This window comes from Simochromis diagramma, unplaced genomic scaffold (genome assembly GCF_900408965.1).
Source record: "Simochromis diagramma unplaced genomic scaffold, fSimDia1.1 OVJJ01000304.1, whole genome shotgun sequence".
Lineage (NCBI taxonomy): Eukaryota > Metazoa > Chordata > Actinopteri > Cichliformes > Cichlidae > Simochromis > Simochromis diagramma.
This window is the reverse complement of record NW_024387030.1, coordinates 8,574,701-8,592,254: the sequence shown is the minus strand read 5'-3', so window position 1 is coordinate 8,592,254 and position 17,554 is coordinate 8,574,701. Positions and strand designations below refer to the sequence as shown.

Below are 17,554 nucleotides of genomic sequence, written 5' to 3'. Positions count from 1 at the left end.
TCCAAGTGGAGATGAGATGAGAGCCAAGCAACAATGAGCCATAGTACCACTTTCAGAACAATAAAGAAATAGCAATGGGGTTTTTATTTATTTGTAAACATGTGCACAAAATAATCTTCTTTCATAACCTGTGGAAACACTGCTGGAGGCTATCATCATCACTGGATATATTCACTGTCCACAGACTTCACATAGGAGAAGGTCAGATAAGGAGGAGTCCTCTGTTTCTCCTTTGGTTGTGTCACTGGTTTTTCCATTCAAAATGTCACTACCCAGATAATTCTGGAATAACATTTGATTGAATAATCACTCCAAACTAATTGTTGTACATATTAAATGTTAAGATTATTCACTGAAACAAATCGGATCTTTGAAGTTAAACCACTGTTTCAAATTAGGTTTGTTGGTTTGAATAGTGATGTTGCATTCACAGAAATGCTTACACAACATTACAATATGATATATAATTAACAATGAATATGCAAGGAGTGGAGTCAGTGAAGGTAAATGAGTTTAAACCTGTCAACCATCTAAAGCAATGGACAGTACACATGAGGACTAAGGGAGTGCAGGCAGCGCAGTGTGGATGAAGACAAGACGATAGACCTGCTGTGATGTTTGGTTTGTAGACAGCAGCAATGACAAAAAACAGGAGATGGATTTGGATGAGTTAGAGTTGAAGATGCAAAGATTTTAATCGGGAGTCACCAGAATGGACAAGATTAGAAACAAGTATGTCAGAGGGACAGCTCGGGTTGAGTAGAGAGACAAAAAAAGGTTGAGATGGTTTAGACATGTGAAGAGGAGGGATAGTGGATATTGGAGTGGATAGGACATTAAAACTGGAGCAACCAGGCAGGAGGAAAAGAGAAAGACCTCAAACAAGGTGCACAGAAGGAAGTTATGTAGAGCAGCCCCTAAAGGCAGCAGTTGAAAGAAGAAGATCAAGAAGAAGAAGAACAAAAAAAGAAGAGGACATAATAATATAAAAAAAAAGACAATGCATGCAATTACATTTGCTAATGTTTGATCTATGTGTAGTTTACGTACTTGTGCTGCAGTACTGTTTCCTTTGCAAATAAATGCTGTAGAGTAAATATGAAATCATGAATCATCATTCATTCCTGTGGTATTAATTTTATTCTTTTCTGTAATGAACCCTCCACGGCGATGGGGGCGCTGTCACTCAGTGTCATTCAGTTAAACCGCCTCTATGGCTGTTGTTAGCTACAGAGGAGGCAGCTTCCTATACCGCATGGATGGGTAACAGTGCAGTAGCAGTCGCAGGTCAGTGTGTTTGTAGATCTGTGACGTTTTCCAGGACAGGCAATAAACCAGAAGTGCAGGTTGTGTCTCGTCCTCTGCATCCCAGCAGCGAAAATAATTTATGAGGACTGGGTCGAGCCATTGGACTGGGTGTGTTTCATGTGAGATATGAAAATGTTATAGTTTTAGTGCAAGAAGAAGCTAACTGTTAGGCTGTAGACGAATAAAACGGATGTCGTGTCAGCCCTGTGGTGCCTGTGTGATGTTGACAAGTCTGAAGTTCAGTGCAGGTAGAGTTCATGTGGCTAATGCTGCTAGCTTTTTAACTGTGTGGTGCTAAGCTGCAGTAATGGACGTACTGTAACCAGCTATTGTATTTATAGTGTAAATAAAACTTGGTATTTCCACTTTTTTATTTGCTTTATTAATTGATAGATGGGAAATTACTGTCTATTATTTAATGACTGGGCACTTCTGGGAAGATCAACAGACGTACTCACATCTCTTATATCATTCAATTTCTAGGCTGGGTAAACACTCTCCGGCTGAGCTTTACTGGCTCCCCATCCAACCACAGTCACTCACTGGTGTCTCAACAATGAACTATGGAAAGCCTCAAGCACTAACTGAAGAATGGCAAGATTTAAGCGCAAGCCTTGCATCACATTAATTGCTCTGGTGTTGCTTATACTCGCCATAACTGTGTTCTTAAGTGAGCTAATATCACGGGACTCTCCATTCAGCAGCCCAGCCGATATAAAGGGGTTTCCCAAACCAGAGAGCCGGGAAAACCGCAACAAAAAACCAGAGGAAATCAAAATGAGCAGCGCAGCTCAGTCAGACAAGGATGCAGAACTGGAAGCGACACTGAGGAAGTTCCCTCCTCCAAATTACTACCTCCATGCCTTCTACTACACGTGGTATGGAAACCCAAAGATTGATGGAAAATACATACACTGGGACCATCCACAGCTGCCACACTGGGACGTTAAGGTAGCTCAGGGATATCCACAAGGGAGACACAGCCCACCTGATGACATTGGAGCCAACTTTTACCCTGCTTTAGGGGTTTACAGTTCTAGAGACCCCTCTGTTATAGAGGCTCATATGCAGCAGCTGCGTACAGCAGCCATCGGTAAGACATCAAGTCACTTTTAATTATATACCACATTTAAAACAACGGGAGCTGAGCCAGAGTGCTTTCCAGGCAGGCAATGCAATGATGGCAAAATATGAATAAAAAGAAGTCATAAATAAAGTATAACAATAGAAATAACACTAGAAATAAAAGACCAGTAAGAAAAATTTAAACGCGTACTTGACTAAAAGCTAGTGAAAATATATACAGTGCTGTATAAAAAATATTGCTCCCTTCCTGATGTCTTAATTTTTTCACACTGTACACATTTCTTAGAAAACATCTTGATCCCCAAAACCTTCAGGAAAATATTCTGTGGACTGAACTTTTTGGAAGGTTTGAGTCCAGTTACATCTGGCATGAAACTAACACATTATTTTATTTTAAAAAATCATGCCAACAGTCAAACACGGCGGTGGTAGTGTGGTGGTCTTGGGCGGCTGGATGATTTGCTGTAATTGTCGAAACCATGAACTCTGCTCTCTACTATTAAATCCTAAAGCAAAATGCCCGGCCATCCTTTTTTTTCCCTGAAGCTCAAAGAACCTTGGGTTTTGCAGCTGGAAAATAATCTTAAACACATCAGCAAGTCCACCTCTGAATGAAACAAAAACAAAATGAAGGTTTTGAAGTGGTCTAGTCAAATCCTTAAACAGGCCGTCCATGCGGGAAAACCCTCTAATGTGTCTGAATTTAAAAAAAAAAAATGCAAAGAAGAGTGGGCCAAATTCCTCCACAGGGATGTGAAAGACTCATTCCTAGTTATTGCAAAAGCTTGATTGCAGTTATTGCTGCCAAGGTTGGCACAACCAGTTATTAGAATTAGGAGATAATGACATTTTTCACACAGGGCCAGTTAGGTTTGGATAGCTTTTTTTTTATTATTATTTCACCCTTTTAATAAATGAAATCATTTTTAAAAAAACTGATTTTTGCATTTATCCTGGTGTGGAAATGTATTTGAAGTCTGAAGCATATAAGGGAGCCAATACTTTTTCGCCACACTGTATGTCTTTATCTTTAGAAGTGGTTTATTGTCAGTTAGACATGTGCTTATGTGGGTTCACGGAAAATTCCAGCTGTTGTTGCCCTGGTGGCAGTAACAGCTGGAAAAGCCTGTTCGCCTTTGGCTTTTAGGCGAAAAGGTGGCGCTGAGATAAGCTGATGGAGGATGACCTCAGAGACCAGGAGGCCAAATAAATCAATGCAGTTAAGCTCAAACAGGAATGACATGTTGCCTATTCTTTGGATCATTCTGAATCTATGTAGTGAGCTACAGAAATTTATAGGTTAGTGTTTAGTTTTTCACACAAAATAAACATATTGTTCCCAACTATCAAACAAAAACTCTTCTAATTGAATTGTCGGCAGCTATGATAATAGTGACACACTGATACAAGGAAAGCCTAATAATATTGCTCCAGGCACACATTTAATACAGATTTATTACACATTTACATTAAATGAATCCAGTTATCTTTATGAATGTCCATCTGGGTGTTTTTCTTTTAGATTTCATATTGATACTGTAACTGTTTATTTTAAGGTGTCATTGCTGTTTCCTGGTATCCTCCCAATATGAAGGATGACAACGGGGACTCAACAGACGACATTGTGCCTTTGCTGTTTGAGGTGGCTCATAAATACCACATTAAGGTGTGTGTGTAGAGATTGCAGCAGTTGCTTGAATGAAACGTCATTATATTCCTAATGAAAGGATTTGTGATTGTGATCCCCTGTGTGTGTGTGTTATCTTTGTCATTATTTGTGTGTTATAGGTAGCTTTTCACATTGAGCCATACAAAGGAAGGGATGAAGTCAACATGTTCACTAATGTTAAATACATCATTGAGAAGTGAGTAGTGATTTCGTCCACAGAGTCATTCAGATGTTATCATTAATGTTATCTGCATATTTAGATTCATCTTTCTATTCCTTTGACATCTGGTTGTTTTTCCGATCCCGTCCTCCACAGATACGGAGAGCACCCGGCTTTTTTCAAGTACTTGACAAACACTGGAAAACTTCTTCCGCTCTTCTATGTGTATGACTCATATCTGTTGAACTCGGAGCAGTGGGCCAAGCTGCTAAAGCACACGGAGACCAACAGCATCAGGGATACCCCGTATGATGCCATCTTCATCGCGCTGCTGGTGGAGGAGAAAGACAAGAGAGATATCCTGACAGCAGGGTTCGACGGCGTTTACACCTACTTTGCCACTAATGGTTTTTCCTACGGTTCCACGCAGCGTAACTGGGCCTCTATAAAAGCTTTCTGTGAAGATAACAACCTGATGTTCATTCCAAGTGTAGGCCCGGGATATATCGACACGAGCATTCGACCCTGGAATTTCCAAAACACTCGAAACCGCATCAATGGCAAATACTACGAAACCTCGCTGAGTGCAGCACTGGAAGCCAGGCCTGATTTTATCTCTATAACATCCTTTAACGAGTGGCACGAGGGGACTCAGATTGAAATGGCAATTCCAAAAACAAGCCAGACGGTGTATCTGGACTATCTGCCCAACAAACCATCAATCTACCTGGAAATAACTCGCAAATGGGCGGCGATATTTGGTGGTGAGAGACGAAAGTGGCAGGAATGAAAATGACTAAAAGCCATAGCAGATGTTTATTCATGGGGGTATAAACAAAATGAAAACTAAATGGAGTTCTGCTTGCTGAATGCAGAGCAAAATGCAAATGAAGACCAACTTTATGAGAAAAGCCAAATGATTTGCAAAGCCGTAGGCAAGTGAACCACTTAATTATCCTAATTTTGGCTGCGCTGATGTATGTCGTTTTGTTGCACTTGAACGAATTATTGTGAATTTAACTGATGTCTTATTAACGCTTGTTTGCACACCCTTGTGCATTTTTGCTATTCCTGGATTTTCACCAGCCGAAACAGCATAGGCATGTTTTGCAGTTCTGTGATCTGTGACTATATTAGACCCGAACAGAAATAAAGTGCACTCTGGAACGAGGCAGAGACACGAGTAAACAAAGCAGTCTGGTGGAATAAAGCTGTTGCCTCATTCTGCTTTCAACTCGGCTTCAGCCCAAAATACAGTACAAGAAAATAAAAAAACCCTGCAACATACATTTTGACATTTCAAAGACATGTCAGTTTAAAATCTGAGATGAGTCATAATGATGCAAACAGCGGCGGGATGGAAGGATAGCAGTTCAGTTGTTGAAACAGATTTGTAGCTGAGGGCAAAATCAAGATTGGTTTTTATCTGTGCAGTAGATTGCCTTCTTATTTATGAGCTGTTGCCATGGTACAGTATAAGTCTAACAGATACTTCTCTTACTAGACGTGCTATCAGTGCATACAGCTGCGTGGCCACAGCTGTTTGGCTGCATCTGCACAAATCACACATTATGTTAAAACTGCCCCCGCAGCAAAGCCATCTCTCCACTGAAAACATACAGTGGTCTTTTTATTCTTGCCTCTTAATTTTCAGCCCAGTCCTTCTTCCAGATCACTTGAACTTGTGAGAATTTTTGTTGGTGGTGTTTCGGCTTCCGCAGCCATACAGCATGTTTACCCACAGGTTTATAAGCAAGCATGGCTGTGAAAGCCATTCAGCTTCAGCTTGGATTCCTGGAGCAGTTCACAGCAAGTTTTAAGGACTGCTATAGATCACTGTCTAATTGTACAACCCAGCATCTTCTCAGTTGTACGTCCTTGGCTGGCTGCGGAACATTTGCATCCAGAATTTGCTGACTTTTATTGGAATTTATTTTTGCCTCGATCCAGGCAATTTTCCCGACGCTCCCAAATCAGAATATTACTGCAACAGCTTTCATGCTTAAAAGTTGGCAAGTTATGTGTGTGTGTGTTTGCTTTATTTTTCAATTAAATGCTTTTTACTAGTTTTTCTTAAACGGTACCTTTGGTGATTGTGGCCAAAAAAGCCAAATGAGCTTCACCTGCACACAGCACTTGTTTTCCAATTGGCTCTGGCTCATCCAGGTGTTGCTTTGCCTACTGAAGTCAAACTCAAAGATCTCGTCTTCATGTCCTCTTGCCTTGCTGTTGTGCAAGGCTGCCTTTAATCCGACGCTGTGTAAGAAAAGTTTTTTGGAGTTTGACCCATGCAAAATCGTGTTGATGCACTTCTGAAATTTAGTCGTTAATTTTGAAATGAACCCTGTGATGATGACTCCAACTGTTTTGAATTACAACATTAAACCACTAGAGCAACCCCGTAAATGATTAATTGACTGGCTAAAAGAAATCACGGGGCATGCTCAAGGTTTAATGGGGCAAACTGCATCTGTGAGCCTCTGTATAGATAATTGAACCTACTTTTTTTGTAAGTTGTTTTTGCATGTGATTTAAGAATGCGAAAAATATTAAATAAACTCGCTGAAAATTAACAGAATTGTGTTTTTGGGCCTCTGAAGGTGGCTGTGGTGCATTATCCTCGCTAACTGGCAATCAGACTTCAGCTTTTACATCACTGAAAGATTAATTTGTACAGACCAATTGAGGTGAATCCTTTTGATCCCGTGCTTCCTCTCAGCAGAGATGACTGACCTGTTTATTCAAATGAGAACCTTAAACAGACGATTAAAGTGTAATATGGTACTAAAGCGGAATCGCAGCATCCCACTCAAACTAGCGCTCCGCCACAGCCTGCAGCTGCATCCACGGTAAACAGAGCAAGGTAGCGCATGGGCAGCCAGCAGGGAATTATTCCACATCGCATCACATCCCTGAGCATACATGGCGCCCTCGCACACCGAGATATGAATTTAGTGTGCAAGCGAACGAGGTAGTCGCGATTTCCCCCTCTTTCTTTCTTTCTTTCTTCCCCCCTTTTTTTCACTTGCAGCCATCATTCTCTGCGTCGGTGTGCAGCAGCGGAGAAGATTCAGCGCACATTGCTACAGTAGGTATCATCATTTTTTCGGGATCAAGACGATGGATGCGGGCTCTATTGCTGCAAACACGGCGTGCGGGCTCGATTTTTTATTCCAAACGCATCCACATCTTCCGTATGTTCCTATGTGTCTTTGAAAGTGAGGAGGAGGAAATGAGAAGAAAGCTTTATTTTGACTCACGCCTGTCGCGATGGTGAGTAAAATGCTTGGCTGAGTCTTTCTCCCCCCCATTCTTGCATCCTATGTATGATCTTCTACCTGATTTTAAAGGCAAATCATCTGTAGCTAATTGCAAACGCCAAAAAGAAAATGCGCAAAACAAATGTCACAAATATAGACCGCTTCTCGTTTTCCCCGGGGTGTTTGATTGTACACTGCATTCTTAAATGTTTAATGCACTAGACAGTTCACACACTGCAGGGGACATGGATGTTTTTCTCCCGTGAATGTGACTTGTATTTCAAACCTTGCCCTCATAGCTGCAAATATTATACCCACCGCGCGCTATTATCTAGGTTCTGTTAGTCAGCACTGGAAAATATTCCAGTGTATCTTTATTATTCCCATCAACTTCAATGCAGTGTCACGCCAAAAGACAACCATTTTAAAGAGTGGCTCCACTACAGCGTCACGTTTTGAAATGACCTTCAGTGCTCGGTGGCTGGAAATTAATTCTCACCTGAGATGGAGTGTCCGTTTTCAGCTAGTGCGGGGCTCCTTCCAGAAATTATGAGTTGCAATCTAAAGACAACAATTTTGGTGTACATGTGCAGCTTTAGCCTTTGCATACCCGTTACAAAACGCTGTTTGGGATTTGAGATTTCTGTGACTGATATTGCCACAGAAAATGTGTGACTGCGATTTTTCCCTCCCCTTACTGTTCTCCAGCCACTTCAAACGTGGCCTCGCTGCAGACTACTCACCCATGCGGTGCTCTTTCTGTGTCCCAAATACATCACAATGCATTTAACAAAATCACAGCTATGCTTTTTTTAAAATGTGAATGAGCTGCAGGAGTCTCCCCTTAGTCTCATTTTGGTGGTTTAGAGATAGAAAGACATATCTAAATAAATAAATAAAACATTGTGCACCTTCTTTAAATAATCACATTGGAGACACTGGAACTTCAAAGGCCTGACCCGATCACTGCAATACAGGTCAACCTCCATCCTATGGGGTGTTTTATATAATTGACACCAGCACATCATGGCATGCATGGGATGCATCCTCTGTTAACCACAGAGCTTATCACTGCAGCTCACAGGAGGCATGGTTGAGTGCTGTAAGAGGATTGTCCCTACATGAAAATGTATTGATACCATAAGCCTTTAAAACGAGTGGCACTCATTTGGCTCTTATCTCAATCCATCTCTGACTTGTGTGTCCGCTGGGTGCATATCTGTGTAACAAAGTCAAAGATTTGGATGAAGCATGGATGCATGTTACCCTTTCCTTTGATTTTACTGATTCAGATATGCTTCAGGGATGCATGGAAGAAAAATTGTCTCTCAAGCTTTGATTCTGCACTTGGCATGTCAGGCTTGTGTGGCCTCTGTGCCAAATGCAGGTGTGCTGAGCCCCAGAGAGCTCTTCTATTCTTCTCAGCCTTAAGATGGCAGCATTCTCTTACAACACACAGTGGATACCCAAAATAACAACCTACATCCATGCCTAACTGGAAACTTTTAGAAGATATCTAGGACTATCTAGGACTACCTGACTATTTGTGTGAGAACTTTTGTTTTGCCTTATACACTTGTTTGTAGAGATTAAGCTAATCTCTGCATGCAGGCTGGAAATACAAGCTTTCTCTGTGGCGCTATGAAGTAGCTCAGTGGGCACAGAACATAGGGAAACCCACAAAGTAATGGAGTTTGAAAGAACCACAATTGAATTAAGAAATGTACAATGCCTAGCTCAGTCATGGTGAGTGTGTGGATGCAGGTATTTGACAGTTAGCCAAGTGATGACAGATATGCTTCTTTTTTACAAAAAGCCATTGCTCTGGCACTTGTCATGTTAAAGATTATAGACTGACAAATACTATAGGCCTATTAAAAAGTTTTATATCAACTCTGCTAGTACTGTCAGCTACTCTTTCTACAGTCTTGATACTTCTAGGAGCATTTTTAAGAGAACAGAACAGACCAAGACAGAAAAGCAAACAGTGACATGCTAGGTAGCTTAACTGGACAGTCATATCCCAAACCTCCATATGGTTCCACATGTGAAAAAAGCTATTTTCAAACCGGAAGTGCAACATGGCGAAAAGTCAAGGACATTCAGTGACTATGGGTGAAATTATCACTGCATGAAGTTAGTGGAGCCTGGGGTAAACATTTTTCAAATCCCAGGCAACTGACTGAAGTGACTACTAATGAGAATGCAGGATATCACTAATTAACATATGATCTGGTGGTAAATATGGCAACCAGAATTTGAAACATCCGCAAGCCACCAGCTGCCAGCTTTAAAGCGACACGCAACAGGAGAATCAGTTCCAGTGTGTACACAGCTTAAGGATTACAAAGTTTCTATACTGGACACAGACGATAGTAAGATATCCAGTACAAAAGAGCATAACAGCCAAAACCCAAGTTACAACCAAAAGCAGCAACAAATAATCCTAACCAAACGTGATATGTTGTCGCAATATTAAGGTCCTACACCATAACAAGTTACTAACAAAGTGTTCTACAGTTTATAAGACAAAAGCCTTTGGGCACTGATTCAGTGACTCTAATGAAGGAGCCGATTACAAGTCAGGGACAAGCCAAGGAAGCTGGAGAACAGTCCTCCTACTCTCGCAACCAAAACCATCTAACTTAACCCTAGCCTTTAGGCAGTTAAAAGTAGGGGTTAAGTGAGTGGCAACTGGTTAAACCAGTGATCCCATCAAAACCACTGAGGTGTTCCCAAGCATATATCTCTACCCACATTAATGTAACAGGTGACTCAGTGGATTCCCTACACATAACCTAGTGTCTTAAACCTAGTAAGTGAGTTCAAGAACCACCACTGCACTAATGAACTCAAAGTTCATGAGCTAACAAGAATTGGCTAACGAAGCTCTCTCTGTCCAAGCTTAAAACCTGTGTGTATCCCCGAGAAAGATTTTTTTACACTACTGATAAAAAATAAACTTTCATAGGAGCCAACTAACAGGAAAGTCCAAAATAAATTCATATCACTACTAACTAGGAAAAAAGCCACTAAACTAATTTGTTATGCCAAGACTGATTATAGCATACCTGTGGTCAAGTATGGAGAGAGTAGGCAAAATGGGAGGGGTCATCAAAGTGCTTGCTTTTTGTCTCTTTTTCTGGCTTAATAGATTCTCTCTCATTTTCTCTTTTTGCTTGTATAAAGGAGGCATCATTAAGAAGACCAGTAAATTCAAGATCAAACACACTTCATTCAGTCATTAAGGATCGTTATTATTCAGCCTAAGAGCAAAGAAGCATCTTCTAGCTCCAACCTGCAATTTGTTTTCCTATGAGCACCGAATCACAGAGGAGGTTAATCCAAGCTTCGATCCGATGTAGGAGCTGTTCCCTCAAATTCCCACAACCTCTACTCTTGCTTGGATTTCAGCATTCAGTAAAATCCGCCAGGTTTGTATTGCAATATGTTGTAGGAGGCATCACAGTTTTATTTAGCAGTTTTATTTGAGCACCGATGCAAACTATTGCCTTACACACCACACAGTATATATTCATACCACTAAGTATTTAAAGGCACAGATTCTGTTCAGAGTCAATGATCCAGTAGACATTATTACATGTTGGTAGTATGTAAAGCCCGATAAGATGATCAGTCCTGATGTTGTGTCCTGCTGACTGTGTGGTATTTTTCTCTTTGGTTTGCCCTTTTTAGGACAGAGTATGCCATCTGCACCTTTTCACAGAATTCTGCGACCCCTTCTGCTTGGTACTTTTATACTGGGATGCTTTGTGACTCTGTTTTTGATGTATTTTAAACCATCTACAAGCTGGTTATCAGGTCCTGTAGAGTCAACAGTATCCACAGACCGGGTCAAGAACCTCTTCTCCACCAAGAGCGATAAAAACGTGACCACTCTGCTGATCTGGCTCTGGCCCTTCGGACAAACGTACGACCTGAGCGTCTGCAGCTCTCTCTTTAACATTGATGGCTGCTTCATCACAGCAGACAGGAACTTCTACAATAAGTCTGATGGAGTCGTCATCCATCACCGGGACATCAGCACTGACCTGTCCAATCTGCCGCCGCTGCAGCGACCGTCGTTCCAGAAGTGGATATGGATGAACTTTGAGTCGCCATCACATTCGTCCCAGCTGCCTGGGATAGAGAACCTGTTCAACCTGACTCTCAATTACCGTCAGGATGCTGACATTGAAGTGCCTTATGGGTCCATCGTAGCAGCAGAAGGGGAAGAGGATTTTGTACCACCCAGCAAAAACAAGCTGATTTGCTGGATTGTAAGCAACTGGAACCAGGATCACGTGCGGGTGAAATATTATAATGAACTCTACAAACACATTGAGGTTCATGCATATGGACAGGCCTTTGGGGAGTACATCTCTGACCAAGACTACTTCCCCACCATCGCCAGCTGCAAGTTCTATCTGGCGTTTGAGAACTCCATCCACAAAGATTACATTACAGAGAAACTGTACAACCCACTCTCAGTGGGGACAGTGCCAGTGGTTCTCGGCCCACCCAGGCAGAATTACGAGAACTTTATCCAGGGAGACTCCTTCATTCATGTTGACGACTTTAGCTCGCCCAAGGAATTGGCTGATTACCTGCTGCTCCTGGACAAAAATGAGGAAATGTACCTCAGGTACTTTGAGTGGCGGCGACACTTTAAAGTAAAGAAGGCCTATTTTTGGGCAGAGCACACATGCCTGGCTTGTGATTACTTGCGAAGGCACAAGGAATACAAGGCATTCAATAGCCTTGATAAGTGGTACTGGGGCGGTTAGAGATTTGAAGGGCTGTGTGTGAGGGGCTAAGCAGCCAAGTACACAGGTAAAAAATTTCTTCAAAAAGGGTTGTCTTTATTTTAACCCTCAAAAAGTTCAAAAAAGACTAAATTCAAAAACATAAGTAGCAAGCCCATAAAAGAGGTCAACTAAATGTAACTCTACAAAAAGTAATTTTCAGAAGCTTAAACAAACAAAGTGGACATAACTTAACTCACAAACCACCCTAATTACAAAGACACAAGAGAGTAGCTTTTATAGTGGTTTGGCCGTTTACACACAATAGGGGGAAAACAAAAACACACTCTAATATTAACTAAGCACAGAATAACCTAAGTAAACCTAAAACATCCCTGTTCCTGATGAGCACATGGTTGGTCCTTCTGAGCAGGCCTATTGGTCTCAGAGTCCTCAGCCATGCCTTTTGCCCCCCACACTCCATACCAGTTGGTGACGGTAATGCACCTTTCAGTTGTTTGCCAACCACCAATAAAAATTTAGAAGAAGAAGATCCCTTTTTCCCAGACAGGAAACAGCCACCGCCCAAACCCAGGTAACTCAAAAAGACAAAAACATAATTAATATAACAGAAAACATTTTTAGAAAAACCACACAACGCTATTATGTGCGCGCCTCATAAGATCAGTGTTAGGTTATATTAATGAAGAAAACTGCAAAACAAACTAATAAAGTGAACAAATGGACTGATTTACCCATGTGTGGCTGATGCCATCACACTGTGTGATTTTTGTTATGTTGTTGAAGGCAGTACTGCAAGATTTTTGTCCTTCAGTTAACACAAAGGTTCGTTGCTGTTCTGTCGTGAGCAGCTGAATGGTGTCTTTCTATTGGTTCAGAGGCCCAGTGACACATCTAGCTTGTTCTTTTTTTGTCCTTTGAATTTTAGTTAAGCCTTACTTTGCCTTTTGAGTTATTAATTTATAATTTTTTATTTATTTTTTATGATTTACAAGTGCACAGGTTTTTTTGTAATTATTTCTGACCATGTTTTACTTAACATAACCTCATCTGCTGCTATTTTTTTTAAATGATTTTGTCCTATTTTTTAGTGTGATTGCATGATTGTATAAACGTTTTGATAACATTCATGATGCAAGTTTTGTTTTTGTTTTTTATTATCCCCTGCTTATGAAGTGGCACAAGCTGACATTGGGGAAAGTGTTAGCTGGAGAAGAGGGGCTGACATAAAAGTGAAAATATTTATGTAATATTTATTCAAATGAGGCATTATATGATAAAAAACAATCTCATCTGTGCTAGTGATGAATTCACCTATGCATTGTTTACTAAACTCCAATGTGAAAATGGTTCAATAGGGTCATGTACATATTGTGTATTTTTGGAATTATGTAGCTGTAATTTTTTTCCCATATTTTTCTAAGTTTGCATTTGCACTGCTAATCAAACTGTTATTTTCACATACCTACACTAAGGCAGATGGTCAATGTATTTGTAGATTGGATTTGGCGATCTTTACCTTGGTATCCGACAGAAGATGTCACTGTTATGTGAGAGGGAGGTTGCTAATTAATATTGCTGTGAATTGTTCATTGTCTTTTGTAATTTTGTCACGGTGTTTTGGATTCCATGTGGATGATGATGATAGAACAGCACAGAGCCATTGTACTGCAATATGAAACTCCCACACACACCTCCTCACATTGCATCTTAATTTGGAAAGTCTGTCATTTTTGACTGACTGCGTTAAGCAGAAAGAGCACAAAATGAGCACGTAGTACAAGCATTTGCTTAAGCTCTTCACTTAGGTGCTGTACTCTCATCACACATTATAACTTAAGATGTGAAAGATGTGATCTTCATGGCTGCTGCAAGGTTACCCATATTTTTGTATGAATCATCATACCTCAGTGTTGTCTGGGAGCGAGTGTTTCCATGTGATTCTGATTCTTTTAGCACTGCACCACACCCTTGAGACCACACTACAAAAAGACAGCTCGGTATCTGCATATATCGCAGATATTGCATCTCATTCAGATGTTGTCGGAACGGCTAATTCACTGAACAATGCATTGCAACAGCACTCAGCAGCTATTAACAGAGATTTATGTTTTTTACAGAAAGTACTGTACAAATTCTTGTCAACATTTTATGCAAGATGAGCTTCTGTGTCAAAGTATAAAAACAGTGAGGTTAACATTTCTTCAATTTCAAAGGGACCATTGATGTAAAATAGGATGAAACCAATTATTTTTCTTATGGAGTATGGTTCCAAATGCCATAGTGGACTCTGTATATAAACACTGTAGTGAACTGAAGCAGGAATTGGATCAAACCAGCCCAAAACACAGATCATTCCTTTATGTCTAGCAGACAGTGGGAACTCCAGCAGCATTGTATATATTTTTCATGGTAAATCTCTTTATATCATGCAGTTGTTGTCTGGAAGTGACTGTGACTGCGCTGTACATTTGTAAGTAATGCCCGGTGCTTTGAGTGGCTGTGAATTAAGTTAAAGGGAGAGACACTTGAAAAAGAATTAAGAGCATCTGAAATGATGCTTTTAACGGTTTTGAGGTGGACATTTTCATCAAGGGAGGCACTTTTACATTTGAGGAGTGATTTTTTTTTTCTTCTTTGTTTGTATTTGGTGGCAATCCTGTTGGCATGACCTAATTGAAAAAGTTGTGCCAAAATGCAGCAGAAATACAGCACTTTTATTCATTTCGAGTAGTGTGACTCACTGTGCCAGTTGTCGTCTTAGATGAAGCTATTGTGAGTTTATAAACTGTCCTCCAAGACCTTGGCACGTCCCACAGGATAACTATGAAGCTGCCAGTCATGGTTTCATATTGTACAGTCCAATCTCATGTATGAAAACAAAGCTTTCTTGTCCAATGTGGTTGGTGACTTTAAGAAAAAAAAGTTTTCTTCATTTTATCTTTTTGGGCAGCATAAGTCTTCTTTATCTTCTCTGTTTTTTTTTTTGCACAAAAACAAAGAAAAGGAGCTGCGGCTTCTCTGTTGTCCAGTTTGAATCTGTGAGAGGTTCACTGATGCACCCAGAAGTGATTCTCTGGATGCTATATGACCGGGTATCCCAAAAAAAATTTGATTTTGATGCCAGTTCACTGAAATAATCTGTTAGTCAATCAATACTTTTTTTTGCCAAATCATTGTATTTTGCCAAATGTTGTGTTTTACTGTATATGTCTGATAGTGTCAAAATGAAAATAAAGATATGGACAAATGAGCAAACATTTGTAAAGTGTACTGTAGTATTTCTTTATTTTTGTTTTTTAAAGAGATGCCTGATGTGTATTACATGACATAGGCTGGATTATGCTGAAACTGTCTGGAAAAAACATGTATGATGCTTGCTTTTAAACATTTTAAACAAGTTTATATATAAGTGGATTTATATATAAACTTGGCTAGCCAACATAGCTTAGCATAATGGCTGAAAACAGGACAATTCTGAGCTGAGCTGTACAAAAAGCAGAACAGCCATTTTAACATGGGGTTAAACAAATGGCTGTTTAATAACCATACATTGGTTTCCCCTGTAACTATGCTATGCTAAGCTGAGCTAAACTAAACTAAGCTAAGCTAAGCTAAGCTAAACTAAGCTAAGCTAATGTAAGCTAAACAGCTGCTGACCGCAGGTTCAATTTCTTTGGACAGAAATCACATTGGTATCAGTTGCATAATTCTTTAATTGCAGGATAGCAAAAATATTTTATTTCCTATTACAGTAAAGGGGCAATAAAGGGGTTCCTTTAGATCAACTTCAATGCAGTGTCAAAGGCAACCATTTTAATGAGTGGCTCTACTATAGCATCACATTTTGAAATGACCTTCAGTAGCTGGAAAGTAATTCTTACCAGAGATGGAGTGAAATGGAAGACTATTCATGCATCGCTCTTTCTGTGTCCAAAATACATCACAATGCATTCAATATTTTAATTCTAAAATGTTAATGAGCTACATGTAGTCACAGTTTGGTGGTTTAGAGATAAAAAGGCAGATCAAAATAAAATGCAAAAAAAGTGCTCCCTCTTATGATAATCACAGTGGAGACACACATTATAACTTAACAGGCTTGATCTGATCACTGCAGCTAAACCTCCCACATATACATATATTATTTTGTAATCTACTAAAAGTTCCAGTTTTAGCCAAATAATGAAACAGCCAAAATATCAAAAAGGGTCACATTAAACCTTGTAGATTGAAAGACACAGTAGACTTATTAAAAAGTTTTTATCTTACCTCTACTAGTACTGTCAGTTATCCTTTCTGCACACTTGATATTTCTAGGAGCGTATGTCCACACTGGAAGCAATTTACTGCAATGTGGCAACCAGAACCCACAGAAAGTCAAGGATATTCAGTGACTATGAGTGAAATGATCACTGTGTGGGATCCGAGATAAAATTTTTTGACTACCAGTGAGAACACAGGATATCTCTGATTGACATACAAATACAGTTACTTAAAATGGTGAGCTGATCTTGACAACACCATGGTGGATCCTTGGCGGATCCTCGGCTGGTTCTTGACCAATGAGATCCCCTGCCTGTGATATGTATAAAGCCACCACAAGTGTTAATGCCCCTAAACAGCACTGAGGAAAACCAGTGCTAATATCTTATGTATACACCAGTAGAGGTAGTGACAATGGAAGCTCATTCATTTACATCTTTCTACACTGCTTATTAATCCATTCTATGTTAAAGGGTTCTATAATTCAAAACACTGATATAGGCTAATTGGCAGCATACAATTTAGAGGTTGTACACACTGAACAAGCGACATACAGCAGAAGACAAAAAGTGATGTCTAAAGAGTTTTTGGAAAGAAAAGCATCTGGACTTCTTTAAGTTGCTTGAAGACGTTTCACCTCTCATCCAAAAAGCTTCTTCAGTTCTAAGGTCAAATGGCGGACAGTCCCAGATTTAAGTCCTAGGGGAGTGTCCCCCAAGTCAGTCAAGAACCCCCTGTTGATCCTCTACCTAATCAGACGAGCCCAGGTGTGAAAACAGGTGTAGGCCACAATCAGCCTATGGCTGTATCCCAATTCAGGGTCTGCAGCCTTAAAGTACGCATTTCAAGGCCGATTATGTCACAGCGGCGCGCCGAAGGCTGTCCCAATTCAAAGCCTGCTCGAAATGCGGCCCTGAAATGTGTCCTACATTTCCCTGAATTTTAAGGCTGTGGCAGTGTAGACTTCGTGGCCCAACATATCCCAGAATGCATAGCACGGCGGTGGGTGTGGATAATTTTGCTGAAAAAAAACGGCGGA

At 40.3% G+C, this 17,554-nt stretch overlaps 2 protein-coding genes across 5 annotated transcripts; both read left to right on the top strand.

Moving 5' to 3' along the window:
* The first annotated feature begins 1,243 nt into the window (after nt 1-1,243).
* manea (mannosidase, endo-alpha) lies at nt 1,244-6,796 on the top strand. Of its 4 annotated transcripts, none has more exons than XM_040041831.1 (5): nt 1,244-1,287; nt 1,792-2,401; nt 3,951-4,060; nt 4,183-4,259; nt 4,380-6,796. In XM_040041831.1, the coding sequence occupies exons 2-5, from the start codon at nt 1,900-1,902 to the stop codon at nt 5,011-5,013; spliced, it is 1,323 nt and encodes a 440-aa protein (XP_039897765.1). In that variant the 5' UTR covers nt 1,244-1,287; nt 1,792-1,899; the 3' UTR covers nt 5,014-6,796. The 4 variants fall into 4 exon arrangements, with proteins under 4 accessions (XP_039897765.1, XP_039897763.1, XP_039897764.1 ...); XM_040041829.1 differs by lacking the exon at nt 1,244-1,287 and adding an exon at nt 1,315-1,416; XM_040041830.1 differs by lacking the exon at nt 1,244-1,287 and adding an exon at nt 1,320-1,427.
* A 117-nt stretch (nt 6,797-6,913) lies between these two features.
* LOC120739880 (4-galactosyl-N-acetylglucosaminide 3-alpha-L-fucosyltransferase 9-like) lies at nt 6,914-15,165 on the top strand. Its single transcript, XM_040041832.1, has 3 exons — nt 6,914-7,496; nt 10,673-10,917; nt 11,180-15,165. Exon 3 carries the CDS (start codon nt 11,188-11,190, stop codon nt 12,268-12,270), a length of 1,083 nt encoding a protein of 360 aa, XP_039897766.1. The 5' UTR covers nt 6,914-7,496; nt 10,673-10,917; nt 11,180-11,187; the 3' UTR covers nt 12,271-15,165.
* The last annotated feature ends 2,389 nt before the right edge of the window (nt 15,166-17,554 follow it).